Source organism: Anas platyrhynchos, chromosome 27, assembly GCF_047663525.1.
Source record: "Anas platyrhynchos isolate ZD024472 breed Pekin duck chromosome 27, IASCAAS_PekinDuck_T2T, whole genome shotgun sequence".
Lineage (NCBI taxonomy): Eukaryota > Metazoa > Chordata > Aves > Anseriformes > Anatidae > Anas > Anas platyrhynchos.
In genome coordinates this window covers 7,020,409-7,048,345 of record NC_092613.1, presented here as the reverse complement: position 1 = coordinate 7,048,345, position 27,937 = coordinate 7,020,409, and the positions used below count along the sequence as shown (strand labels likewise).

Below are 27,937 nucleotides of genomic sequence, written 5' to 3'. Positions count from 1 at the left end.
CCCGGTCCCGTTATGTCCCTGTCCCCGTTATGTCCCCGTCCCCATCCCGGTGCCGTCCCCGTCCCCCCCGCCCCGCCCTGGGCAGCGCATGCTCCCTGCCGGGCCCCAACCTGCACATTTAAACGGCGGAGGAGGCACGGGGCTGAGCACCGGGGCCGGGCTGAGCCCCGGGCACCACCGACGAAGGGCTGCGGGGATGCTCGGGGTCGTCCCGGGGGAGGAGGAGGAGGGGGGGACCGGGACCACCTCGTGCTCGCAGCCGGGAGCAGAGCGCCGGGTCCCGGCGGGTTTCTGCTCAGACGGGGCGGCTGCGAGCTCCTCGATCCCGCTGATGCTCCCTGCGATCCGGTGCTGCTTTTGCTAGGGGGAAGGCGAGGAGAAGAGGAGAGCCTGCACGTCGAGGAGCTGAGGGAGAGCGGCTGCAGGTAGGGCTGCTGAGCCCCTCCTGGGCTGTGCTGGCGTGTGGACGCAGCCTGAGCCTTTTTCCCTGCTTCTCATTGTTGCAGACATCTGTTGTGAGCGAGTTCGTTTTAAAGGTAACTGAACTGGAAAGAAGTCGGGAAGCGGGAGGTGAAGGCGGACGGCCAGAAATCCCGAGGGCTTGTGAGGACAGGTCAGTGAATCTTCGGAATCAAAGGAAACCAGCGCTTGACAGGAGGAAGCTCTCACTGCACCTAATTGTAGGCTCCGCTTAGATTTGCTGCCAGGTTAACTTGTCTGCCCTGCTCGGATGTAAGGGAGCTTGGAGAGGCTTTCTTCTTAGACCTGGGACCTAAGTGTCATAATGTGAGTACTCTGTAGGATTGTGAAGCTTGGCATGACTGCAGACTTTGATGGGGAAGATGTGTTAATTGCTTATGATATTAATTTGTCTTCCCCTTCGTGGTAGCTTTGGCAGGAAGAAAAAAATCACTAGAGTCAAGCAATACTTGTGCTCTGGTGATGGCCAAACTTAGCAAGGTGCCTGGTCTTCATGGTTGTTTTGTTTTGTTTTGTTTTGTTTTTTTCTTTTTTTTTTTTTGAAAAAAAAGAAAATGACTGCTGAAATTGGGGGGGATGGAATGTACAAAGAACAACCTTCTCGGTCCTCATTTAGACCTGTCAGACTTGTGGGCAGTATAGAAAAAGTAGCCAAGCTCCAACGAGATCCTGGTCTGGCACTGTTTTAGTCTCAGACATGGGTTGAGGGGAGTGGGGTTTGCGTGTAACATGAGAGTAACCGGGAATTTATAGAAATAGAACATGAGTAAGAACTTCAAAAGTACCCAAATGACTTGGGCACCAGAGTCATGCAGGCACTCCTGAAAAACATGTACCAGCCTTGAAACGATTTGTATTATTCACCCTACCTGTAATTTTCTCTTTATTTTTTAATGTGTGATGCTACCTGGACTTGCTTGCATCACCGTAGCTCCCTGGTAACTCTTCCACTCGGTGGGGAGTGGCTGTGGTGCAGGAGCTGGGAAGGCTTCGTTCTCAGCCCTGTGCTTGAATTCCAGGCAGTGCCTTAAACTCTGGAACTTATTACCACAAAGCATTGTGGAAGCCAAGAGCGCTTAGCTTATGGGATTTGAAAAAAGGATTAGAAATTTGATATGGATAGCAAGAATCTCTAGAATTAATAGTAAATTAAAAGAGAGCTTTACAAGGGATATAAATCCCCGTATTTTGGGGCATAAGCCAATCTTAGGATTTAGTAGGAAAATTCTCCTTGTAGGGAGTTTTTTCCTGTGCTGTCTGCTGATGGCTGTGTTCCCCTACAACTTGTTACACGTAGCCTGTGCAACGTCTTCTGCGAGAGCCTCTTCTCTTCTTGAAGAGGTTCAAGCACCTGAACCTCAAGGTGTTTCACAACGCGGAGCTGTTGCTACAAGGTCTGAGCCCCGTGGCTTTGTGTAGGAGCTGCCTAGAGATAACGGTAATATTGTTTGTGAACAAAGCAGTAGTCTTACAGCCTCTAAGATTATCGTTACTGTAATATAACAGAGTGATAGTAGATACTGAGTGTTTTCCAAACAAACTCCGCTGGCAGCATTTTTTGAAAAGCGCGTAGTCCATTTTTGTCAGCAGTGAGAAACACCATATCCATAGCACGAGAAGCTCAGATCACTGGATTGATTGCTGAGTTAGAAAATACAGCCTTTTGGTCTGTTTTATCTTCACCAGAGTCCCCAGAAAATGCGAGTGTCTAGTATAAACTCTTGCTAACCTTTTCCCCAAACTGTTTATTTCGCTGGAGCACTCAAGCGGCAGTGTTTTTCTGTATGGAGCTCAGCGTGATGGCTCTGCTCTTGTGGCTGATGGCATCGTGAGTGTGCTCTCTGAAAAATGATAAATCAAATATTAAAAAGCAACTAAGCAGCCCAGTTTTGTAGCGAAGCTGCCAATAGAAGCTTTGTCAGATTAGGTATCAAAGGAGCTGGTCCTAAAAGCATCAAATCTGTTGAACAATGAAGTGACAGAGCAGCCCCGGCTCTTCCAATGTAACTGTGTGGGTCTCCTCGAGCGTCTTTTTGCAGAGCCTCTTTGAAAATATCAGCCTGTCTGCGGTGTGCCTGCTGCACTCTGAAAATCCCAACCCAGAGCCTTTTGTGTCGGATCCACAAGAAGCTCTGAGGGTTTGCAAATTGCTTCTGAGGAATGTACGAAAGCAAACAAAAACAAATTTAGATGCTCTGTAAAAGTAGACTTTATACGTCATGTTTCTAACCTACTAGATTGTAACAGTCTTAATCCCTGCCTTCTGTAGTTCTATGGTGGTGAAAAGCAAGGTGAAAAGCTGTGCCTGCAGCAGCAGTTTCGTGATGGCTTTAGAAAACCCTTTCAAAGGACTACTGCAGATGATGATGTAGCAGAGAACCCGAGGATGCTGCTGCGTGTGTGTAGTCTTGTCTGGACGTTGCTATTAGTTGGTTTCATTCAAGTTGGCTATTAGTCTGTCAGATCTGGTATCAGGCTAGACCTGTGCTAGGAGCTTGCTTAAATTACAAGAAAATGACATAACAGATGTTAACAAGTAGTTTGCTGATAGTCTTTCTCTTTTTTTTTTCTTTTTCCTTCATGGCTATATATTGTCAGGCAATTTAAACCTGTTTTGTACACACCAATAGGTGTAACAGTGATGCACTCCTCAGACTTTGGCCTCTCCAGGCAACTGTCCCACTTTTTTTGTTGCAGTGGGGCTGTAGAGCTTTTCAGATGAGCTATAAACGGCATAAGCAGCATCTGTTTGTGTTTATCCTCCACCTTGCCCTAGGTTGGAGCTATTCAACCAAGGAGTGTCTTGTTTTGGTACCTCTTCTGGGTTGTCTTTAATGTGTGTGCTGCTATCTCCTTATCTTGGCTCAGGCAACATCAAAGCAAAAGACTTGACCCATTGGGTGAAAGTTGTGGAGGTTTGTGATGGATTCAGGGTGATGAGGGAGCAGGAGGACCAGAGGGATGGGAGGAGAACGGCTGCAGGTAGCAGCAGGGATGAGCAGGCAGCAGCAGCTATAAAACCTTGTACCTTGCACCTCAGGAGAAGTAGGCAGCAGCCGGTATGGAGAGGGAGAAGCAGAAATGAAAAAGTCATGTCTGGTGAATCTCTGTTCACTTCTGCTGTTCCAAATAATGCCATCATATGATCGGGCCCTGCGGCTTCTGCAGGAGGTTGGGGACATTCAGCGTACAACAGCAATTTCTAACTAAAACTAACCCGGGACAGCCAACCTGGGGGGTCTCCTGATGCTAACTGTGCAGTTAAACTCTTGATTGAGGTTGTGCTGTGAGTGGAGGGAGTCATGAAAAGCTTGTGAGCAGTTGTCAGCTATTTTCAGTGTTGACTTGACTTCTGGGTGCTCGATATCAGACATCAAAGGTAGCGGTGTGGAAACAAGGAACCCTAGGGCTCAGCTGAGAAAAGGGACACAGACCCTCATGGAGGAATCCTTGCTTCTAAAAATAAATAAATAATAATAAAAAAAAGTGAGGAAAACCTCAAAGGAGTCTCTGTGAGATAGTCAAGCGATGTAGGTGCACGTAGAAGATTGCCTCTAAGTACGGGTCTACATAAAGTAAAGAATAGGAAGATAGTAACCCAGAGGACAGCAGTTTTTTGCCCCGATGCTTATAGTTTACAGTCAAACCACATTTATCTCTAAACCTGACAATCTGTTGAATCCATTCAGTCCTTGAAATGTTCTATTTCTCGTGCTGCTGTTGCACTTCAATGCTTTGAGAATCTCTGAATCTGATCTTGTGTTATGGAACTGCAGAAAATTGCCGATGTATCCACCAAGCAAGCTATCGAGTTGCTTGTTCAGAAAACATAACCACGTGAAGTTATAAAGTGTCCCTTTTATTATTATTTGTATGCACTGTTCCTTGGAGGTCCTCAAATTTGTGCCCTTCCTCCTTGTTTTCATATCCTAAAATGTCAGTTCCTCTTGCAGTTCAAAAATATTTGTTTAACATTTTGCCAGCCTGCAGAAGAGGAGAAACAGACCCCCGTGAATATTGTCTGGCAAAATAAGAAATGTAATGTAGGAATGTGGTCCGAATGGCTTCTTTGTCTCGGTGCTGGAGGGCGGCTGGAACACACACAGCAAGAAGCAGGTGCTTGGTTTGCAGCTCTGAACAGTTTTTCTTTCTCAAAGTCACTGTGCAGGCACTAAAACTGCTGCTAGCCCAGTTCTCAGGGCCCTGTCCCTGCCTTACATCCAAGGGAAACCTTCATAGAGTAGCACGTGAAACCAGCTCTGCTGATCCAGAAAGAACCAACTTACGGTGGTTTGCAGATGAATTCTCATAATTGCCAATTTTTGAATATTCAGACCGTGTAAGGATGGCCTCTCGCAAGATAATGAGGTTTATTTGAAAAAGAAACTTAAAACAATGGTGGGCGCTGGTTTGGGTTTGTGAGGTCGAAGGTTTTTCTCTTCCATCAAAGGAGCAGATTTTTTCCACCTTCACTCTGGTGGAAGCTGAAGCTCTCCGTGGTTGTTTGTCTCCAGGAGCTAGAGCTAGTTTTCCTCAAGAAAAACGCAAATATAATGAGTGCAGTGACTCAAATCTGTGCAAGTCGTCAGCACTCAAAAGACATTAATGTTCTTGTGGAGCAGGCTAGAGCCAACTTGAGGAATGATGTGTGTATTTGTGATCTGAATCTTGCTTTAGATTTATGGGTTAAGACTTTCGGTGAAATGGAGCATGCAGTAAAATCCGTGGATCGCATTTTCTTTACCAAACATTAGGGTTGACTCCTGCTGGGATCTGACCTCCTGCATCAAAGCAACTGAAGTGGTGGTCAAACCTCAAATCTTAAAGCTATTCTGCCGTCTCCTCCCAGTTGCCTGCTTCTAATTTAGGAGCAGTGCCCAGAAGTGGCTCTTCAGTTAGATTTGAAGTGGGTGTAAGTGTACGCACTCTGTTTTCCGTCCTCTCTGCGTGAAGACCCAGAGCCTCTACGTTACTCTGAGCCTGTGGGTGAGTTACCTGCTGGTGATTTTAAGCTGCTTCCATCAGCAGGCTGTGCTCTGCAACTGACACAGAGCATCTGCCATAGGTCCAGGATGTTGCGCTGCTCTCTTTTCCCTCTATCCAGTGTTATAATGCCTGCGTGGTGTGCTGGGTATTGCTGTGCTACCTTGGTCTGCTTTCTGGAGGAAATTCTCCCTTCGCTCGGAGCTGTGCAAACAGAATAAAGGCTTGTTGTGGTGGCAGAGAGAGCGGCCTTGTAGGTCCGGGGCTCGAGGCAGTTCATAAATGCAAAGAGATGGAGCACAAAGGAACAATGAGATGGCAGCAGGCTGTGCGTACCAGGTACTGGCTCGTGTGGGGACAGGAGAGGGCTTTGTGTGGGCGCTGTCGCTGCTGGACTCCAGAGGTGGGTTTGGGAATGGCTCTGACAAACGACTCCTGTGCGAGAGGGGCGGTGGAAGCAGCTGGAGCAATGCTAGAACAAAAGGCTGCTGTGCTACAGCCGAGGCCAACCGAGCAATTAATGGGCCTGGAAGGGTGGCTTTTCATGGGGACTGACTGAAGCTAGGTGGAGGAGAGCAGCTAAATGTTGTCGGGAGAACGGGCTGACCGTGCAGGTAGAAAGAGGGGCACAGGGAACCTAGGAAGGATGCTTCCAGCTATTAAACCTCAGCCCACGGGTATTGTTTCAGGGGAAATTCTTGCAACCTCAGTGCTTGAGATCCATCCATCCAGGCTGGACAAATGTGCTAGAGAATGTGCTGTTGGGAACAGTCCTGCGACAGCCTCGGGGAAGATGATTCAACAGGGCCTCTTTCAGCTTTGATTTCTGCGAACAGTCTGCATTTGTGCTGCCCCCAGATATTCCCATTCATCACTGTCTGTGGCTCGTGTTGATAGCTGTGAATAAGCCTCTTGGGCAAGAGCAGGGAATGCTAGCTATCCCCCTAGCAGGCGAGTGCAACTGTGGCTAGTCACCACATGCTGGTGCAGAGCCAGAACGACCCAAAACGCTGCTGGTGATAACCCCTTTCCCGGCTCTTACCGGGCAGAGCCAGCACCGTGCCTGCCCGAGGTGCCCTGGCTGTTTGCCCGAGGCACCCAGAGCATATTGCGGGAATATCAGAGGCCTTTCTGCTTCATTTGGTCTCTTCCAACCTAGAAATTCTGTGATTCTGTGATTCTGTGATTTGTAGCTCGCTGAACTTTACTCCGGTAAATATGGGCAAGAGAGCCCAGCGAGGAGAGAAAATCCTGCTCTCCTTAGTCTGAAATGCACAAAGTTTTAATCTTCTGCCCCTACGACAGCAGACCTTGTCAGCAAGTGCTAAGGAGCTTTCGTGCTCGCACCACTTCCCTGCCTGTCCCCTTGATGGATGCAGGGTGCATCAAAGCAAGAAACCAACCGTGTGCAACGAAAAGCCCGAGCACCCCTGGCCGGAGTGCTCGGCAAAATCCAGGCAGCTTTGAACTTGAACTTCCAGCTTAATTACTAAAAAGCTAATAATTCAAGGCTGGTACTCCTGCAGGAGCTGCAAAACAGAAGTCAGGTGCCTGTCTGTACGCAGAGGCAGGGAGCGAGGGGGGTGGTAAAATGCCTCGCTCTGTTCGCCGCCTATAGAAATCGCGGCTTGGGGCTTTGTCTTTTCAGAAGGGGAAAACTCCCCTGGCAGCTACTCTGTGCTGCTGCGTGTGCTGGGTAAATGGCTACAGCTTCACGTTAAATCCCTGTGAGTTCAGGGTCCGTGGTACATTAAACTGATAATGAGAACGGGGAAAGGAAAAGGCTTCGTAAGCTGCTTATAACTATCTTTCAGTGAAAGTTATCTGTCTTAAAAAACACACTCTGATGGCTTCTTATCTTTGTAGTTATCCAGACAGCTTCAGACAGAAGTAAAATCACAGGATCTCTTGTTTTTAGACCCAGACCTCATGACCAGTCTGTCATGATAAGGAGGTGATCTGAGGGCCCTCATTAACACGGAGACGTTGGCGTGCCACAGGCAGATGGCAGGGCTCGTGCAAAGTTTTTGCTATCTGAGGCACGTGGAATTGCTTTTCTTGTAAGAAAGATCTCGGGACTTGGATGCGTGACCTTAAAGAGAAATCCGGTCATTGCCTGCGTGCCGCTCACCCGTCCCTGTGGCTGCTGAGGCAGAAGGAGCCTTTCTGAGACAGAAGGAGCCTGGCAAAGTGGTGTAAACCCACCTCCGCGGGCAGCTGCAGCCCACAGGGCAGCACGCAGGTGGCTGAGAGGCAGTGGGACGGAAACAGCAACCCTGCCAGGGGGACAGACAGCAGGGCCAGTGGGACCTTACAGCAGCTCCCAGCCCAAAGTCTGCGGGGTTTGCTGCATTCCCTCCCCCCTTTGAGTTGTGCCACCACGGGTGGCTGCCCGTCCACATCCGTTCGTGCTCGGTACGAGCTCTTGCACGATCTCCGAGCAGGGGGGTAAAACCCAGCCGTTCCCAGGAGAGCTGCGGGCTGTTGCCCAGCTTGCTCGCCTCTCATGCGCTCAGGGCCCGATGTGACTGATGGGGGTTCTGTGCTCACAGCTGTCTTGGGGCTATTCCTCACGCTGCAAAGGCTCTTTGTCTCTTTCAAAGCCATGACCTCATTTTAGAGACAGAAAACAGAGAGGGAGAAACCCACCAACCTGCCAGCGGAGGTCAAAGGGCTTGCCGAGAGATATGTTAGCATCAAACTTCTCCGGCAGGGACACAAATAACTGGAATTGCAGACCAGAAAATTACCATGAAAAAATGGACTAACTACCATGTGATTACAAAAGAGCCCATTAGCTCTGTGTGTGTCTAGGATTCAAAGTATATCCTTTGAGGAAGAGCACAAGGTCACGCTCCCAAAACTTTCAGCGCGAGGGACTGCAGAAGCCTGCGCCTGTTGCCTGCTTCTCTCCAAGCACCACCACGCAGGGAGAAGCAACCAGCCAAACCTCTGTCTGTCCTAGGTACGGACCTAAGGACACGTTTTTGGCAAAAATGAGGGAAGGTGAGATTTCAGGGTTAGGTAGCAGCAGCTCCTGCTGTGGTTATATTTGTCAGACCCCTCTCTGCAGCTTCAAAACAGGCTCGTTGGGGTACGGCTCAGCCCTCTGCCGTGGCTGCGGCGTTGTGCTAGCACATCACAGCTGCCCTCTCCACCCTGAGGCTGGCACTGAGACTCAGCTGGCCCCGTGATTGTCACAGTTTGCTAAATAAAGCCAGAAAAGATGATGATCTCTTATGGGGTGCAAGTCCCAGAGCCGTGCTGGAGGAGCGACGGTGCTGTGGCTAGCTGGGCAGGCAGACGTGCCGTTACGCAGCATTCGTGCTTTGGTTGGAAACAAGAAGTTCCAATTTCACTTCCCATTTTCCCAGCCCTGTGAACAGACATTGCAAAGCAGGCACAATAAAATAGCTAGGGTTTCTGCCCTCCCATTTCTTCTCTGTAACAGGTGGGAAATTTTCCTCCTGCTCAGCACTGGTGACCAGAACTGAGAAGTTGTGTGTCGCTGTCTCAGTGCCAAGGTGAGCAGCGCAGCATCCACGGGACAGGCATGTGTGCTCCCTGCCAGCTACCAGCCTCCCACCAGGACTGGTTTGCTCTTTCCTTTGCCAGTTCCAGGTTGTTGGGGTAAGTGCTTTCTGCCTAAGAAGACTTACAGAAATGCAAGCCTCTGAAGTCCCACGTGCTTGCTCAGGGAAGGCTGGTGGATGGCAGGCTTCACACCTCGAAACAGGGCAGTGATGCCAAGCAGAGAAGCTTGTGTGGGATTGAGCTATGCAGGTGTAGCTGCACTGCAGGAAAATGCAGTTTCAATGTCCAGGTAGACGGAGTTTGGTGAGTGTGATCTGCTTTTTTGGGGGGCCTGCAGGGGGACAGCCTGGGGTGGCACCATCACAGCACTGCCGGACCCAGCCCTCGTCCCTTGCAGGAGAGCACCAGGGGCTCCTCAGCAGCTAAATGCAGGCTCTGCCTCAGTCTCAACAGCACTAAGGCCATGCCCAGGGTCCATTCGAGCAGGACCAACACACCCCAACGTTATTTGGATGCTCAGGGTCTCCCCCTGCCCAGGCACAGGCATCCCGGCACTATCGCGCTGCTGCGGGGTCGCGGGAGCGGGGCCCGAGCCACCTGTTGGGCTGTCACACATCGGGAGGCTGCTGCGCTTTTTACCAGCGGCCGTCTCTCTCTTTTTTTTTTTTTTTTTTCCTCGCTCCCCGGTATTCCCTTTACAACCAGCTCATTGTGCTGCGGGCTGGAGCAGCTGGGTGGAGTGTTTCAGGCTCAAGTATAATTTCAGCGCCTTTAAAAGCCTGCGGAGCTCCCTCCCTCCGCTTCCCCCAAGGCGGCCGGCACCGCCAACAAGGGATAATTTGATGGATTACTCTGTGGGGCTGAGGGGCTCTCCTTAATCCCCTTTGTGGGCCTGTTTGACTAGACGCGGAGCAGAAGCCCCCAGCCTCAGGCAGAGAAAAGGCGGCTCAGCGGGGAAGGTTTTACACCCTGACACAGAAATACGGGCCCTGGTCATGTGGCGGTGGATAGAATCTGCGCCCGTTACCGCGCTGCGGAGAAGGGGGGCACCTGGAGGGGGCTCTTTTTTTTTTTTTTTTTTCCTTCCCAGTTCGATTTACATTTTTATTCTTTGGCAATAAAAATAAAAAAGAGGGGGTGGGGGAAAGGCTGAGTCAGAGCAAGTGCCAGGGCGATGGGCACAGTATTTTAAACAGCAAAAATGAACTCAAGTGGAAAGCAGAACCAGCTCATCTCGCGTTTGCCCTCCCACTCCAAAACAGGGGCTCCTCTCATGAATAAAAGTAAGAGCCTGGCTCATGCCACAGCAAAAAAAAAAAGCTGTACACAGTAATGCCAGCCTTGTCTGGAGGTTTGAGCTGTTCGTGGCACACCCGACGCCAGCTCAGGGGAGGGTGACCAGCAGGAGCGAGACGGGAGTGGGAGCCGAAAGCGATGCCTCTTGGGTTGCGTTGTGTGTGTTTAGGGGAGCGTGAGACTTCTCTGTGCTTCGTGAAGTTTGGAGATCAGCTGCTGGCCCTAAGTGGGTGAAATGCCGTGAGGCTGTCCTGCCCTGCAGCTGGCACCAGCAGTTCCACCGCAGCTCCTTCAGTGCTCTCTGAAGATCCTTCTGCAGCTGAGCTGTAGGGTATTTTTTAGGGCACTCAGTCCTTCCCTGCATCACAGCTTAGCTTGCTTGGCTCTCCAGTCAGTGTCCCTCATGGAAATGGGGCCGAGCTGCAGACCAGGTTTCAGCCCTTCAGCCTCGGCCCCTGTACGGAGCTCAGCGCCCAGCTCCTCCCTGCACCCTGCTTTCACTTGGCCACGCTCCTCCTCGTGTGGGCTGGGGCAGGATCTCACCCAGCAGCCCGAAGCCCTGCGTGGCTGCAGGCGGGTGGACGTGCTGGTGACGCCTGCCAGCTGTGGGAGAGTTCCTGGCACCCTCTGGCATCCCGGGCTGTCCGCAGCAAGCTCCAAAACGTGTCAGCGTGGCCTCTGCTGTGTCAGTGACCTCGCGAGCTGGAGGCAGTTCCTGGTTTGTTACGGGAGGAGGAGAGGCTGGAACTGGCCTCTGCTGCTCTGTCGCTTTCTCTGGCCAGGCTGGCAGGCAGGGGAGCTCAGGCTGGAGCTCCTGCCAGGAGCAGTTCCTTTGTCTGCCAGGGGGAAGAAGCAGGAGGTCAGTGGAGCCTGGGGGCTGTCCCGCTGTCTGTTTGATGTTCTGGGGCAGGGTGAGGATAAAGAGTCCGCAGAGCTGTTGGCTTGGCTTCAGAAAGAAGCGTGAAATACCAGCGACGTGCAGGGTGAAGGGCAAGCAGGACAGATCCTTTCCCCATTCTGCAAACGATCCCCCTGGCATGGACGGTGCCGTTAGCCTGCCGGGAGAGGAGAGCATCCTTTCCTAATGTTTGTTCCTAAAAAATGTTTTGACCTTATCCACCTTATAGGGACCTTCATTTGCTGTCCGTAGCCTTTCCCTGGTGCCTTTGCTTTATCCAATTGCTCAAAGGAGGACTAATACCAGCCTGTTTCAAGTGCCCTTGCTGCTTACTGCAAAACAGGGAAGACACTTTGCAGTCACCTGCCCTCCCTGATCGACCATTGCTTGAGCAAAGCCCTGCTATTGGAAACAACCCCAAAGCTCCCAGAGCTTCTGCAGACGTGCAGCAGTCCCCAGGGCTGGGTCTAGGACAGCCCAACCCAACAAACCACCAGCACAAACCATCAGCACGAACCAGCAAATCTCCCAAAGGGGAGATGCAGCCCCCTGGTAGCTCCAGGCGCTTAAAGCTTGGCTCCTTCTCTCTTTTGCTTCCTGCTCTCAGTTCACAAAATGGAGATCCTAGTGAATTGCTTTCAGTCTCCGTGCTTGTGTTCCTTGGGCAGGGATCAGTCTGCTCTCCACAAGAGCACCAACCACAGGCTGAGCCATGACCTTCCAATAGCCCTAACAGCAGGATAACCACCTCGTGGGTGCTGCAAGGAAGCAATTTCTGCCTGGCAGATAAAACAACTCCCAATCCCAATAAATTTAAATGTCTCCCTTACGAACAAACCACGTGGAAGGTGTTCTGAGCTGCCTTGGGGACGTGCCCCTTCCTTCAGCTCCTAAATGTCTGTAGCATCCAGCGTTTTTCCTGGATTGATAACTCCTGGTGTCTGGGCTGCTGGGTGCTGCACGGCGGGGTAAGGGAGGGAATTTCGAATGGGCTGTGGCCCTTGGGTCTTCCTTGTTCTCATCTAAGGGGATTTCCACCCGCTGCTGCTCTTTCCCTAAGCTGAGCTGCCGAGGCCAATATAATGGAGCCCCTGAGCTCAAAGGAAACGCAGAGTTAATTCAGGGAGACTAAATAAATTGCAATTCTCCCATCCCTGCTTAATGACCACTCCCCTCTCCCCACACTGTGAATGGGGTCAAGGAGATTTGGAGGGGGGGGAAGGGGAGAGGGTCAGGAGAGGTCAGGTGAGTTTTCCATTTCATCCCGCGCAAGCCTGCCAGAGCTATTCTCCATGGTGTATTTCACATTCAGCGGCACTGAATGGCCACTGATAGCTGTGAAAGGCTCTGGCACTGTATGAACAGCCCTTCCCGAAGCGCTCGCCCTTGTGCTCGCTCCCACCCTTTCTTCCAAAGGGCTTCCAGGGAGCGGGGAATTAATAACGTTCAGAAAGAGCCCCTCGGAAGGTTGGAAGTGTAACGCTGTGGTTATGAATGGCTAACAATACCCCTCGCCCTCCCCTCTCCCCGCTGCTCGTTGGCAATCAGTTCCTGCATCGAATCTGCCCTGTGCTGGGGAGGAAAGGTGTGGGGCTGGGTCACCTGGAGCAGCCCCTGCCCTTCACCGTCCCCTGCCTCCAGCCTGGCAAAGGCTGACCCAGGGAAATTTCTTCCCGTGTAAGAAAGGGTTTGGGTTGTTACAGAGCCGGGCAGGTCACAAGTGCTGGCAGATCTCCACGGGCTGATCATTGCTGCGGCTGTTTGTTCATCTGCTGGGTAGCAATAAATCAGAGGGGTTGCTACCACGCACAGCAACATCTCATCTCTGCACCCACGGGGGTGATGGGGAAGGCTGCAGAGCGGCGAGATATGGGCTCTTTGGAGGAAGGAGGGAGTTTTTCTCAGCCACATAACTACACCCCAATTTTATTTATAAAACAGCTGTCCCTCAGTTGTTATTCTGTCCAAGCACAGATGCAATTACTTGTAATATCCTACGCTGTGAAGATTTGAGGAGATCAGGAGGAGGAGAAGCTTCTTTCGGTGCATGTCCATTAGCACACAGTTTGTTTTCTCAAGGTGTCCCAGCAAAAGGTGCGGCGCGGAGCCCGCTGGGGAGGGCACACAGAGCAGCGCCCGTGCTGCTGAGAGAAAGGAAGTGGGAGGTTAGCTGTCTGCTAGCTGTTTCGTTGCTTGGTAAGCGAGTCCCTGCATCTGACATCACCGGCACATCCAGCCCCGTGGCTGCGTGCGGCTGTGCACCCACTGCTGCTCCTCTGCAGCTCTGTGTGTCTGTACCATCTGTACCACACTGAGCTCACGAGGACGTTTGTCAAAACTTTTTCTCCAAGCACGTGAGCAAGGAATCCACTCTGACTAGGGGAAAGGCACAAATCCAAGCCTGCTGGTCCCCTGCCGTGAAAGAACCGGACTCTCAGAAGCCGATCCCCTGGCTTCAGCCCTGCTCCTCCTGCCTGCTCCCTGTTACTGCTGCCAGGTGAGTCGTGCTCAGCAGAGGCAGCCAGCCCGGCTTCCCCCCTTCTGGGTGTTGTCACAGGAGAGGAGAGGGGGTGCAGGAGACAGCAGACATGCAGGAGGTGCAGTCCTTTGGTTGTAGGTGCTGGGCAGGCTCCTTGGTCCGGGTGGGTGGCACAGAGCTGCCCCGGGGCTGCCTTTGTGCGGACAGCGTGGTGCTGGGTGCTGCTGAGCTCCTGCCTTGTCCCGCCCTCCTACCTGGCTGCCAGGTGGAAGAGCCTCCTGGGGTTGATCTGCTGGTTCTCTGCAGAGAAAAGGAAGGAAAAGTTCGGGTTGTGAACTTAAAACTAAAACAGAAAACCTTGGGTTTTCAAGCGTTTTGCTGCTCCCTGGGGAGGGAGAGGAAGAGCCTTAGCGCTCAGCAGCAGGTGATGTCCCCGTGCCATGACAGCCTGGTGCACGGTTGTGGAAAAGCCCCAGCCGTGGCTCCTTTCTGCTGCTGTGTGCAGGAAACCCTGCACAGAAGGGCTGGGATGCAGTTTTGGGAGGGGTTGGCTGTTATCCTTGTCAAGGTGCTTGGCACTGTGTCCTTAGGGAGGGACAAATGCTGTCCCTGCCGGTAAAGCTGGGGGAAACTGAGGCCAGAAGGCCAAAAGTGCTTTCTGTCACGCAGCTTTCTGACCAGCCACCCCCTCAAATCAGTCCTCCTGCATAGCCTGCCAAATAAACTGTCCTGGCAGAGATGAGCAGTTCAACCGAAGCGTTAGGTCTTGCTGCTGGGGCTGTTCTTCAGAACCAGATGGTCACCTGCAAAACGGTGACAGTAATAATAATCCCCTGTGCTAAGGCTGTCTCTGCTTGCTGGTTCAGCCCCAGACCCCTCGGTGATGGGGAGCAGCGTGGGAGCAGATGGGGAACCCTGCTCTGCACACCCCACCTGGGACCTGCAGGTGCCCGTAGCGCAGAGGATCCGTTCCTGAAGCCCCAGCAGATCCACAGGAAGAGGTGACAAAACGTGAACAGCAAAGCAGGGCAGTTTAGGTGTGAATCTACATCCCGGAGTTTCTTTCTGAGCTGGTTTGGGACCGGAGCAGCAAAGCACTCGGTGGAGAGTGGCTTTGTGAGGCTGGTGCTGGCAGCCCGTGTTTGCTCAGCACCGTGCACGAGGGGCCCAGCGCAGGCGTGGCCGTGGTGCTAACAGCACCAACAACCCCGTGCAGCTCGGCGTTATCAGGAGGCAGGGAGGGCCCTGAAACCAAACCCTTGTGTGTACCTGCTCGGTTCCACCTCTGCCTGCCTGCAGCCTACTTAAGCAGCTTTTCCTGAGTGCCGCGTACCCGGCTGGCTGCGGGGATCTGCTGTCACCGCTCTGCCTGGGGGAGGTGAGTGCTGCCTTCTGCCTCCCTCAAACCTCCCAAATCTTCATTTTCCATCTCTCTGCCCTGTCTTTACGGATCAGACGCTTTTGGTAGTTTGCACTGGGAGTTCTTTGCAGCTAAGTCCATCTCTCGGTTTTCTGTGAGCAAAATAAGGAGATAGTTGGTGGGTATTGGGACAAGATGAAATTTAAACAGAAAAGAGTTTGTAATCTATGGGCGCTGAGTCTGTGACTTGGTTGCTGTAGGTAACTTCTGATCGTGGGTATCGCCACTGGGTATGCTGGGATTTGTTTTTTCATTAAAGTCCTTTGAGAGTGTGGAGGGGGGAAGAGACAGATCTGCTCTTCCCTACTGATAAGCGATCCAGCCTCTGTCCCTCAGCCTGAAATTCTCAGGCAGCTGGGGAGATGTACAGGTTCATGCTCCCCTCCCAGTGCTGGTTAATCGCTGCTGGAGGTGTTGCTAGGATAAAGGGAAGAAAAAAAAGTGTTTGTTTTGTTTCTTGTGCGTATGTGTGTGTGTGTGAGACATCATTTACTTAATGTTCATTTCCCTTAGGATAAATTTCCCTCCAAAGCCTGGACTACAGCAGCGAGGATCCCTGTAGACAGCAGACATTGCAGCTCCCTTCCAGGTCTAGCTTCAATAATTTTGTCTCGGGAGCCTGCTTCCTCCAGCTAACAGCATCAAACCTCACACTGCTGGAGGGCTGCAGCTTAAATTCCTACCCCAGGGCTGTCAGCCAGCTGGGCACCCATCGTAAAAAACGAACAAGGCTGAGACATCCTGTGTCTAGCCCACATCTAAGAAAGGTGGTTGCTGCCCCCAGTCGCTTCCTTGCCGACAGAGTGCAGAAGTAACGCTGGGTGTAGCTGGGGCCTTGGTGCTCCTTTGAAGGATGTGTAGTGATTAAAAAAATCTGCTGCTCCCTCCCCTCTGCCGTTAGCTCGCTGTTTGACCTTGGGCGAGCCGTTTAAATGTTCGCAGTTGGTAAAAGAAGGTATCCTTTGTGACAGTCAAGGTCTAAGCGCGGAGGGGGAAGGTGAGGGATTCCGGTAGGAAACTAATCAGCGCTTATTGTGCTTAATTGGCAGCCTGTCAGCTCCTGAGCTGGGGAGCCCTGCCCCTTCTCTGCACAGCGAGAGGCAGGGAGGGATGCTTGTATCTGTGCAAACCTCACCGCCGTGCCTCCTGCTTCACCCAGCTGTCTACATGCGTTTTGTTTTGGCTGATGCCGAGAGGGGAAGAAAGGGGAAAGGCAGCAGCCGTGTAAATTGTACCCGTCTAACGCTTGTGCAGTGATGGAGGCCAAACGCGTGTGCTCTGGGAAGCTGGGGTCCAGCGGCTCCTCCTGCAGGGCTGCCAGTGCCAGGGGCTCTGTACACACTTCACACCCGTTTCGGCCCCCTGACAAGCAGCCCTTCCAGCTCTGCAAGGCCTGACCCAAGGCCAGGCACGGCCTCGAGTCCTGGTGGCCTCAGGGTGCAGAGGAGGGAGGCACATGTTGGCCCGGAGATGGTCCCTGCAGCAGGAGGGGACATCTCTTGCTCTCTCCTCTAATTGAGGCAAAGAATTTCGAAGGGGACAGGGCTGCAAAACTGGATTTTCACCTTGTTCCTCCTGCTGGGCTCACTTTCCACAGCTAAGGAAGGCAAACTGTACCAGTTAGCCTCTCTGGCATGAAGGAGGTGTACCGGCAAGTAAACAGCCACAGCTTCCCGGAGTCAGGGAGGGAGCAGGCAGAGATAAGCGCCTCCGCTGGAATGTCCCGTGTTCTGCCCAGCCTCCGTCACGCACAGGACCCAAAGCTCCTGGGGGTTGAGCTGTGGTGGGACCGGAGGCAGAAGGTTGTGCAAACCAGCAGCAGAGTGCAGGGGGTGCTTTGAGGAACAAGTCCTGTGCTGGAACAGTTTGGGACAGTGGGACCTGTTGGAGCCAGGCATAACAACGAAACTCGCCGGTGGCTCACGTAGGGTGTGAAGTCAGAGCAGACAAATCCCTGAGAATTCAGTTTGGTTTGCTCCTGAATCAATGTCTGTGCAGGAGCTTGATGTCACCCCTGTGCTAACCCATTCTACCTCTCCCAAGGTAACCACAGGCCGTCTCCCCAAGATGCTGTTAGCCACACAGCAGCTGGGACTAGGCTGGATGCTGGCAACCTCACAGGATTAGGTTTTGTTGCAGAGTGCCATAGTGGCAGGCTCAGCACAAGTTTCTAAGAGGCATCTGCTTCTGGCTGTTCAGACCCTGTCCGGACCCGGTGGCCTCTCCCCTCTGAAGAAGGCTGGGGAGAGGGAGCATGTTACAGGGCAAATAAATGACTCAGACTAATGAGTAAGGTAATTGCCGTTCACTGTTAGACGAGGCTAAAGTGGGTCAGGTTTGTTTGTGAAACTCCACGGAGGCACCATCTGTTCCCTGCGCCCCGTCTCGGGGGCTGGAGGCAGGATTTGGGTGAGATGGCGTCCCCGGGAGCTGGGGGGAGATGTGTGGTCAGCAGGTGGTGGTGCGGGTCCCTGGAGATGTCCCGAGTGGCTGCAGGCTCTGCCCGCCTCCATCCTCCAACGGGGACTCGTAATTGATTTCACTGGGAGAGGGGACCCAAAGTCCTTTCTGAGGTTAGGCTTTGTGTCTCGGCTACAACTTCCCATCTATCAGATGAGGATGGACGGGACACTGAGGGGTCATTAGGCCTCCCGCAGCCCGAAGGCAGGGTTGGGTTTTCCCAAACTGTTTCTGACAGGTGCCTGTCTCACCTGCCACAAGCCCTTGGAGAGAAACCAGGCATGAACATAGCTCAAGCCTTAAAACCCCACAGCTCTCCCAGGTGTCCTCACATCTGTAAGCCTGTGGGGACAGCATTTCTTTCAGCTGTGACATGTCTGTGTGGCACCTGCTTTTAGTCCTGTCCCCTACCCCGTGCCTAACGAGCTGTCTCTTCTCTCAGACCACAGCATGTGAGCAGAAGGGGAAGCACAGAGAGGGATCTCGGCCTGCCCACGCTTGGACTTGACATTGCTGGGCCCACATCTTGCAGCAGGAGGAAGAGGAGAAGGCGGTTTGCTCACTGACACTAAAAATGGGAGGCGGCATCCATCCGGCAGACCAGGATCGGAAGCTCCAGAGCTCACCCGTGGGACATCTCTGGGATCGCCGGAGCGCCGCAGCCCTCTGTCCGTGAGGCTGTGGGGCAGCATGGCTCACAGAGCGGGGCTCAGCACGCTGCTGCACAGCCGCCGGGCCCAGCTCCTGCTGCTCAACTCCCTGACGTTCGGCCTCGAGGTCTGCCTGGCTGCCGGCATCACCTACGTGCCCCCGCTGCTGCTGGAAGTGGGCGTCGAGGAGAAGTTCATGACCATGGTTTTGGGTAGGCAGGTTCTCGCTCGTCTTCGAGGGACTTGTTTCTGCTTCAAGGGGTAGATCAGAACATGGAGGGGTGGCTGCAGGATGGCTGTTACACCAAGGGCAGCCTCGTGTTTGGAGGGGAGGGCTATGACCCGGTGAAGCTTACTGGGTCCCTGAAACATCCCAGGCTTTTGCTGCAGTGTGCATAGACCAGAGTCCTGTCCGGTTCTGCCCCCTAACACTACCTCTTCCTCTGTTCCAGGGATAGGACCGGTCCTTGGCTTGGTTTTTGTCCCACTGATCGGGTCTGCCAGCGACCACTGGCACAGCAGCTATGGCCGGAGGCGGCCTTTCATCTGGATGCTGTGCCTGGGAGTCCTGCTGAGCCTCTTCGTGATCCCGCACGCCAGCAGCCTGGCCAGCCTGTTCGCCCTCAACACTCGCCCGCTGGAGATCGCCTTCCTCATCCTGGGCATCGGGTTGCTGGATTTCTGCGGCCAGGTCTGCTTCACCCCGCTCGAGGCCCTGCTCTCGGACCTCTTCCAGGAGCCCGACAACTGCCGCCAGGCCTTCTCCATGTACGCCTTCATGATCAGCCTGGGGGGCTGCATTGGCTACCTGCTGCCAGCCATCGACTGGGGGGGCAGCTTTCTGGCCCCGTACCTGGGAGGGCAGGAGACGTGCCTCTTCAGCCTCCTGGCTGTCATTTTCCTCGGCTGTGTGCTGGCCACGCTCTTTGTGACCGAAGAGGCAGCCACCCAGGCAGATGCCCTGGATGGCGCAGCGCTGAAGGATGCTCTCCCGAAGCCCTCCCCTCCTGCCTGCTGCTCTTGCCAGCTCTCCAAGAGCCTCCTGCAGGCCAGGCACATGGTGCAGGCCCTCAGAAACCTCTGCACGCTGCTGCCGCGGCTTCACAGCCTCTACTGCCGCATCCCCAGGGTCATCCGGCGCCTGTTCGTGGCCGAGCTCTGCAGCTGGATGGCACTCATGACTTTCATGCTGTTCTACACGGATTTTGTTGGGGAAGGGCTGTACCACGGTGTCCCCAGAGCCAAGCCAGGCACAGACGCCAGACGCCACTACGATGAAGGTGAGAAGTGAACTGCCTGCTCTGGGGCCTCAGGGTCTGTTCCCTGGGACAGGAGCATTTAGTGGGAGCTAGGAATGGGCTCAGCTCTGCCTGTAATGCAAAAAACTTGTTACAGGGAACTAGACCTTCTGCAGGTGGGTCAGGAAAAAACATTCCCCCATGACCAAGAGAGCATTGCACAGGGAAACACCTCGTTCTCCTCTGAGCTATGAGCACAGAAATAGATCTGGCAGCACAGCCCTGGCCTGGGGCTGAATTGTTAAGTGGCAGAATGGTCCGGCAGTTTGCATGCTGAACAGCACATACCTGGCTCTGTCTGCAAATGCTGACCACCTCTGCTATGTCCTTCCTCTCCTCCTCCCTCCTTTTTAAAGGGGAGGTGATGGTGCCCCCCGTATCTTGGAGGGCAGGGATCGAAAAGGCTTTGCTACATCTGCCTTCCACACGACTGTGAGATTCCCTTCTCACATCTGTATCTGGGGAGCCCTGGAGCAGCTTCCCCAGTTCCCACCGCTCTTTCCAGTGCTTCCTGTTACTGCTCACCATGAGTCAGGAGCTGCCACATGCCCACCATGAGATCCTGCTCACTCCAGCACGTTACCTGCTTACTGTTGCCTGCTGTCCTCATTTTGGCTGCTGTGTTGTGCCAGAGCCTTGACTCCACTGCCCAGCCCTTCTTTCCCTCCCCTAGATCCACGTCCTTTATTCCTGGAGGCATTCCCCTGGCCCTTCTCTAGCTGTATACCCTGCCCTCTGAGTTTTCCACCCAGTGCCTCCACGAGCTCTGCAGTACACTGCCTCTTTGTGCTGTGCCTCTGTTTAACTTAGAGGGAGCTTAATTATTATTTAACACTTCCACTGTATAGCTTCCAGCAGGTCAGAGCTCCATTGTGCTAGCACTCATAGAAACACATGATGAGTAATGATCCTTGCTCCAAGGAGTTAATGGGTTTAATTCCCTGAAATCTGATAGATCTTTGCAAAGGGTAAGGTCCGGATTGCTGCCGGATGCTGCCGTCGCTCAGTGGATGTTGTATACTTTCCCTTGGCTGAAGCACAGTTTCTTGTTGTTCCTTTTGTTCTCCCGCTGGTTTTGGCATCAGATAACAGATCCTGGTTCATGAGCAGGTGACACAGATCCTGATCAAGAGCAGGAAGGTGAGAACCAGAGCTTTCCAAGAGAAGAACGGCGTTTGCATTTCTGTCTCCCCCTCTCATCGCCCCTCTGGCCTGAGTTGGGCACTGGAGGGAGGAATGAAGCCCGAAGGCGCTTGGCTGTCTGAGGCCTGGGCGCAGTCGTGGCAGTGTCCGTCACCACCTCTGCTTACCCACAGGTGTCCGGATGGGTAGCTTGGGCCTCTTCCTGCAGTGCGTCACGTCCATCTTCTTCTCGACAATCATGGACCGGATGGTGAAGCGCTTTGGGACGCGGGCGGTCTACCTGGCCAGCGTGGTGTTCTTCCCCGCCGCTGCCTTCGTCATGTGCCTTTCCCGCAGCGTCATTGTTGTGACCGTCTCAGCTGCTCTCACGGGCTTCACCTTCTCTGCACTCCAGATCCTGCCATACACGCTGGCATCGCTCTATCATCATGAAAAGCAGGTAGGGACCTGCTCCAGAGGGTGATGTGCAGGTAGCTCTGAGGACAGCTTGGACAGCTGCTTGTAGCTGCCCCAGTCAGCTCAGGCCATGGCAGAGAAAAACCTGCCTGTGCTCAGAGGTTCTCCTCGTGTGCCTTTCATCTCCAGGCTGCGTCTTCTCTGAAGATTTATCTGGAATTGAGGAGAAAAGAGAGTTTAGCATCTACTTCCCTAGGCATTCCCTGCTCACAAGAAGCATTTTGCAATTTTAAATAGTGGGGAGTGGGTGAGATGGGAGAAAGCTAGGATTAGTGCACCAAAAGGGATGCCCTATGGTCCTCCGTGTTTTGCAAACATTTAGGGACACTGGTGCAGATTAGGTATTGCCACGTGTTTTCTGCAGCTAAGTCACATCTGCAGAATTGCCATTTAGCCCAAGGTGCTAAAACAGGTGTAAAGTCCTGCTTTTGAATTTTGGTCCGTAACATGAAAAGCAATAAAATAGGAAGATTTTTCCTGTTCCCCTAGCTCCATTAAAAACAAACCTTGAGAAACTTTTGCCATAACACAAAAGCCAGTAATCCTGTCCCACAGATGATATCCTTGTGGCAAAGTCTCGGGAGGTTTCTGAGTTGCGCAGTGGATTAATAGCAGTTTCTCTTGTGCTGCAAATGCAAAATTAATTTGTGGTTTGAGAGCAGCTCTTTCATCCCGATGGCAGGCGGTTCACTGTGCAGTGAAATAAGCAGGAGTCCTTACCACAGGCATCCAGATGTTCACATTGAACAAATACTTATGACCAACCCGTCCTGATTTGCACCAGGCACCCCGTTAAAATAGGGGCATGAGGGAGTGTTCTGCTTCGCAAAAGCTTCGGCTTGCCTGGGATCTCCCATGGACATAACATGGAGAGAATGAAAACCAAAGCCCACAGGCTGGGAGTGTGAAGGCCACACGCCCAACTGTTTGCCAAAATCTTGCTGGGGAACAACTCTCAGTACAATGAGGTGTGGGGTATAGCAGGGTTTGGTCTTTCTGTTGCCCTGACTTGAAAGCTTCTCCTTCCTCTACCAAGAACTTTCCAGGGAGACCCCACAAGAAGCAGTCCCTCAAATGCCATTTGCAGAAAATTCTCCATCTTCTCCACTTCTATTCTTTTCTCTTCTCTTACTGTTGAAATCTGTCATCATTTTTGTTTGCCTTCCCTTGTTCCTGCTTCTTCTCTTCCCTCTATTCTTTTTTTTTTTTTACCTTTTTTTTTTAATTTCAAATGCTCCTCCTGAAGTGAATCAGCAGAGGGGCATCCAGAGTGGCTGTTGCTTCCACCCTGTGCGGGATCATTGGCAAAAGCCTGCAAGGCCACCCCAGCTGGAGCTCCTTGCTTTGCACAGGCTCTGTAAGTCGCTCCATTCTCCTGCATGCCCTCTTCATCTCTGCATGGCCACTAAACCTTGTCTAGAGCAGGAGGGAAAGATCTGCATGTCCTAACAGCACCTCAAAGCTAGCTCTGGTGAGATGTGTGGTGAACATTCACACCTTCTGCATGAGATTAGGGAGAGGTAGGTTCCTCATTCCCACCACTCCCCGCCAACTATAGAGGGAGATGAAGCTGCTGATTGAGGCACCAAAGACTCTTGGGGTTTATCCTGCGTTACGCAGGGTGATCTTAAAGGATGTGTTCTCACTATGCTCATTCAAGTGAATATCTGATTAAGTCATTTTCTCGAGATGCAATTTCTGTGAACTAGGTACTCAGACATCTGAGTAGAGCCCAGGGAAAGCTTTTGGAAGCTGGCTCCCATTTAGTGTTGTTCTCATCCGTTTTCTCTTCTCTGATTGAACCTGAAACTGTTTGTGTTCCAGAACTGCAGCCATGGCCTGGGGCAGCACGAACAGAGACTGCCGGGTGCTGACATACGCTGGGGCAGGGCTGGGTGTAGCTGGGTGGGTGCCAAAACTGCTGAAAGCTCTGGGATGGCCCACGACAGAGCTGGAGTGCCCACTCCTGCCCCTGTTCCCTCCTGTGACCCGTGTCCTTGCCCCTCCTGCAGAAGGAAGGGTTCCTTAAGGATGCTCCTCTGAGCCCTGCAGCTGGGTGCGGTGTTCTCTGCCCTCAGAGAGGTGCTGTTTTTTCCTTTTGGTTTCTTTGTTTGTTCTATCTCATTGTGCAGATAATAGATTAACGTCCTTCATTATTTGCTCTACGCCGGACAGATCAGTGCTTGTGCAAACGCCCTGGAGTTATCAAGCTGGGGTGTTTTTGCCATCTGCACACCACTGCCCCTTATTTATTGGCATTAACACGGGGAACTTTTTGATCCAAATACTCTCCATGAACACTGCTGGAGTGAACCATGCCCCCGAAATCTCACAGCCTGGGCAAAGTGAGGCCAAAAAAAACGGTGAGAAGGAAAAGATTTTCCTTCCCCCACTTTTCCAGCCTGAGTGGGGAGGCTCAGGTCAGGCAAATGAAGCAGCTCGCTTGAGGTCACGTGTGCAGGGTCTGCTGCAGAGCTTCTTCCTGAGCTCCCAGCTCTGTACCCACCTCAGTGTCACTGTAAGTATCCTGGGTACTGAGAAGGGGCCGTGCACCCAGGGCTCTGAGCAGTTCTTCAGTCTTTAGGGCTGTTCTGCAGCAGTGTTTTGAGTCCCCAGCCCACCACCTTACAACCGCTCGTGTTGGCACTGACTCTGGGATGTGTCCAAAGCGGGCTCTGGCCCTGTGAGCCTGCATCAGCTGCTTTTGGGTGGAGTGGAGTGGAGCTGGCACTCAGGGAGGAGGTGACGACCCGGGGCTTGGAGCAAAACATCCCCAAGTGCAGAGCCCGGGCTGGCGCTGGGCTGCGGTGCTGTGCTGTGCCGTGGAGCTTGAACACAACAAGGGCACCTCTTGGCCAGTTTCCTCGGTGAGTCAGGGTTGCTTTGAGTCCTGTGCCAGTCAGGAAGAGCCAGGCTGGCTCCTGGAGGCCACCACATGTGGGCCAGGCTCACTGCAGGCTCCGCACCTCCAGCACACAGAGGTCAGAGTGGTTTTGCTCTCTCACACAGCAGGGACCCCCGTCCCCCTCCTCACTTTCTGGGCGCCACCCTTCCTACTCATTCCTCACGTGCCCTTCTTCTTTCCCCAGGTGTTTTTGCATAAATTCAAGAGCAAAGAGGAGGAAGATCCAGCTCGACTGGACAAGAAATCGGCCTTCCCTAAAAGCCTTTCCAGCCAGAAGCTGACTTACCAGAACGGACATGCTGGGAGCCTCTACTCCTCCTCCTCCTCCTCTTCCTCCTCCTCCTCTTCCTCTCCTCCTCCGGCTGCCAGCTCAGCTCTGTGCGTCAGCTCCTCCTGCGACGTCTCGCTGATGATGATGGTGGGAGAGCCGGACTCGGTGGCTCCTGGCCGAGGGATCTGCCTGGACCTGGCCATTTTGGACAGTGCTTTCCTTCTCTCTCAGGTTGTCCCCTCCCTCTTCATGGGGTCCATCGTGCAGTTTACGCAGTCGGTGACTGCCTACATGGTGTCGGCTGCTGGCTTTGGCCTGGTGGCCATCTACTTTGCAACCAAAGTTGTCTTTGATAAGAGTGACATGGCCAAGTATTCGGTGTGATGGGGAATGCCCAGGGGCAGCACGCGGGTGCCTTCACGTGGTGAAACGAGCCTCGTGTTGTGTGTGCTCTCCCCACGCTGCTGCTGGGCCGCCCGGGGGGTTGCTCTAGGCCGGGGGCAGGAGGCATGCAGCAGAGCTAATCTCAGGTGTAAATACGAGGCATCGGGGCATTGTGCTTCAGGCCAGCAGTGCTCTCCACATGGTGCCTTTATCAGATGAAAGCACTGCACAGCCAGCACCAAAGGAGGTTGTACAGGGGGACAGAATGGAAACGGACTTTTCCTTTAATAACGGGTCACGTTTCCATCGTGTTTCTACCTAAACTGAGCAGGAGAGGCAGTGGTATGGGAGGGGAGGAAGAAATCACTGGCTCTCCTGTTTCCCAGCTCTAGATGTGTCCTCTTACCCTGCTTGTTGTAATTTTACTCAGCTTCTTGAGTAACACTTCAAACAGGGCACTGGGAGGAGATTTCCTTGGGAAAAGGATGGGTGGCTGAGGTTGGGTCATGGAGCAAAGGGGTGCGCATGTGCACACGCGTGCTTCAGTCTCCCTTCTGACTGGGAGAAACCCTTTAGGAGAAAAGTTACTCTGCCTTGTTTGGGAAAAACAAGTGACGTTTCACTAGGACCAATTCCAAAAGGTGACTTATCTTTTACATATGTACCAAGTTTCAGCAGATGAGAAGGACTTCTTAATTTATTTTTTTTTTCCTGAATGATTGTTTTTAGCTTCCCTTACAGTTCTCAGTAACAGATCTCTCACTCCTCAGGGCCCGGAGCAGCCACCTGTTCTCTCCCAGTGCCTCCCAGCAGATCTGGGCTGGTGTGCCTCTTCCACACCTGACCCCTAAAAGATGCTGCAGTACCACAAGGGGGTTTTCAGCCCTGTAACAGTGAAGTAGAACAGACAGAGCTCTCCTGGAAGCTCTCCTAGGCTGGAGGAAGCTGCAGGGATTGCTTGTCCACCGACAGCCAGCTGAACTGGGCAGCAGTCGCTGCTGTACTAGCTACCTCGTGTTGCTCGCTGGCTGTGTCTGTGTTCCTTCGAGGAGGTGGCCCCAAAGCAGCCTTCCAGACCAGACCCTTTCCAAACAGAAGGGCTTTTGGCTGTGCTTGCAGGCTGGCAGGAGTGTGTGTGCAGAGCACGCTGCATCGCAGTGCCCTGGTGAGTTAAAGCATTGCCAGCGCTCCCAAAGCAGCTGCTGGAAACAGCATCATGAACACTCCATCCGCTGCTTTGAGAACAGGGCAAGCCTAGTTCTTGGTGTGTTGGATGAAGGAAGGAGCAGAACAGAAACTCTCGGTGCTGTTTGTGCCTGTGGTTTGCTGATCCAGATTACACGTTTACTATGTTACGCTTGTTTTGGCCTTTTTTTTTTTTTAAATTTCCAGAGGTCAAGATCCTTACTGAGGCGCAGCATAAACACAGTTACCTGTGAGAGTAAGGCAGAGTGCCTGCTGCACCGGGACCAATGCTGCTGCCTTGTTTAGGTTGGGCGGCCCTCAGATGTGAGTCATTTGCCCTGGCAGATGAGCAGCTGCAGCTGTGTGTGCTTCTGGCCAGCCCCATGCCTGCTGCGAGTGGACCAGCTGCAATAATTATGCAGATAGAAGATCTCTGCCACTTGGAGATTCCTCATTCACCAAGCAGGAGTCCAGGTCCTGGCCCCCAGTCAGCACTTAGGCTTTGAAATGCACAGAGAAAAGCATGAGCTGGGCATTCGGAGGCTAGGCTGAGAGCATGCAGGAGTTCGTCAGTCCTTAATTTTGGCTGGTCTGAACAAAGTGTTTGTGAGTAATTTTCTGTGGAGGTGTGTGGGCAGTGAGATGCACTGGTGAGGTTCTGCTAAGGGCAAAATGTTGCTATTTTTGGGAGGTCATGTCAGACCATTCCTTGGCATGGAAGCCAGGTTACTCCCCTGCTGTCTGCAGACGGGTCCTGAGAGAGCTTCTCCTAAGTGTTTTTAAAGTATCTTTCCTGTAAAGGGTGACTGTTTTTGTTGTATTTCTTCTCAAATTATATGCCTACCGGCCTCCCTTTCCCACAACAAGGTCTGTGTGCTGACTTGCAGCTGTTCGGGGGATGGATCTGGTGGCTGCTTAACCACCTACGGAAACAGTTTTTCATCTGCACTTCCTACCCTGGTCTCTGTCCACTTCGGGCTTCGGAAGGAAGTTTTTGAGGCAAAACATTGCCAACGGTGGGGTGTTGCTGGGACGAGTGCTCCTAGCGATCAGTAACCTCTGACCAAGATTTTTCAAACCGGTCCCCACCTGAATGCTGGAATCTCTTGCCATTTGCCTAAGTGCCTGTAGAGTACTTCCACACCAACCTCAGGTCTACTGGTCTGGTGATGAAGGCCTTGAATGCTTCATTAGGAACATCCCGGTGATCCCTGAGGAAGCAGTGGGCTCAGGAGGGTGTCAGCCTTGTTTTCTAACATCTTTGGGTTTGGAACATGAGAGAAAAAGATGCTGCAGTTATTGATCGGTGGCTGTGAGAGCCAAGCTGGGGACAGAGGGGAGCGGGGCGAGCATCTTCTGTGATCTGGGGCTCTTTTTGTGAACCTGTGGGCGAGGGATGGCCGTGTCGATGCTGGGTTTCTTTGGAGATCGCGTACTGTCTGCGAGGCGCGGCTGTTTTATTTATTCAGTAGAGTAAATATTTTGTATACGATGTCAGAGGATGGCTATAATAAATTTATATGAAACCGAGGAAATAAAATGCGCTCAAACTGCCCACCGGTGTGTGTCCCTACAGGGGTCGGGGTGGGAGCGAGCCGCCAGGGGGAGCCTCCAGCGAATTTGGGGCTGGGGCTGGGATCCGGGGTTGGCTGGGGCTGGGGTCCGGGGCTGAGCACGGCTCTCGGAGCATCTCCGCACCTCCTCGTCAGCCGAATGTGCGCAGCTGTGCCCGGGGACTCGATCCCAGGTGGGGATGCACATCCCATCCTGCTCGCCCCGCCGGGTGCTGTGCGCACGCACGGGGGTCGCTCCCCGCTGCCCCCAGCAGCTGCGCGAGGTGGTTGGTGTCAGCCAGCCCCGGGGGGGCTGAACCCGGCAGCATCGCAGCAGGCAGAGCCTGAGGATTGCGAAGAGCTGAGGCTTCCCCCGGCCCCGAAGGAATCGGAGTAACAGCAGGATTTATTCTGAAGGTGAAGCTGGGACACGGGTGAGTGACACCGGAGGCGCACCGGTGGGCAGTGAGCTGCCCCTTCCAGGTGACCACGCACCTTTGTTGTTTGCTTTGGGGTCTTGGGTTGTGCCTTTTTGTTTTTTT

The 27,937-nt window shown here is 53.0% G+C and overlaps 1 protein-coding gene across 6 annotated transcripts; it reads left to right on the top strand.

Moving 5' to 3' along the window:
* The first annotated feature begins 110 nt into the window (after nt 1-110).
* On the top strand, nt 111-27,396 carry SLC45A3 (solute carrier family 45 member 3). Of its 6 annotated transcripts, none has more exons than XM_021268298.4 (6): nt 111-425; nt 507-613; nt 17,993-18,412; nt 18,653-19,480; nt 20,815-21,080; nt 24,187-27,396. In XM_021268298.4, exons 3-6 carry the CDS (start codon nt 18,241-18,243, stop codon nt 24,655-24,657), a joined length of 1,737 nt encoding a protein of 578 aa, XP_021123973.4. In that variant the 5' UTR covers nt 111-425; nt 507-613; nt 17,993-18,240; the 3' UTR covers nt 24,658-27,396. The 6 variants fall into 6 exon arrangements, with proteins under 6 accessions (XP_021123973.4, XP_027300643.3, XP_071884643.1 ...); XM_072028541.1 differs by lacking the exons at nt 111-425; nt 507-613 and adding exons at nt 11,892-13,387; nt 13,543-13,688; XM_027444842.3 differs by lacking the exon at nt 507-613.
* Nucleotides 27,397-27,937: the final 541 nt, after the last annotated feature.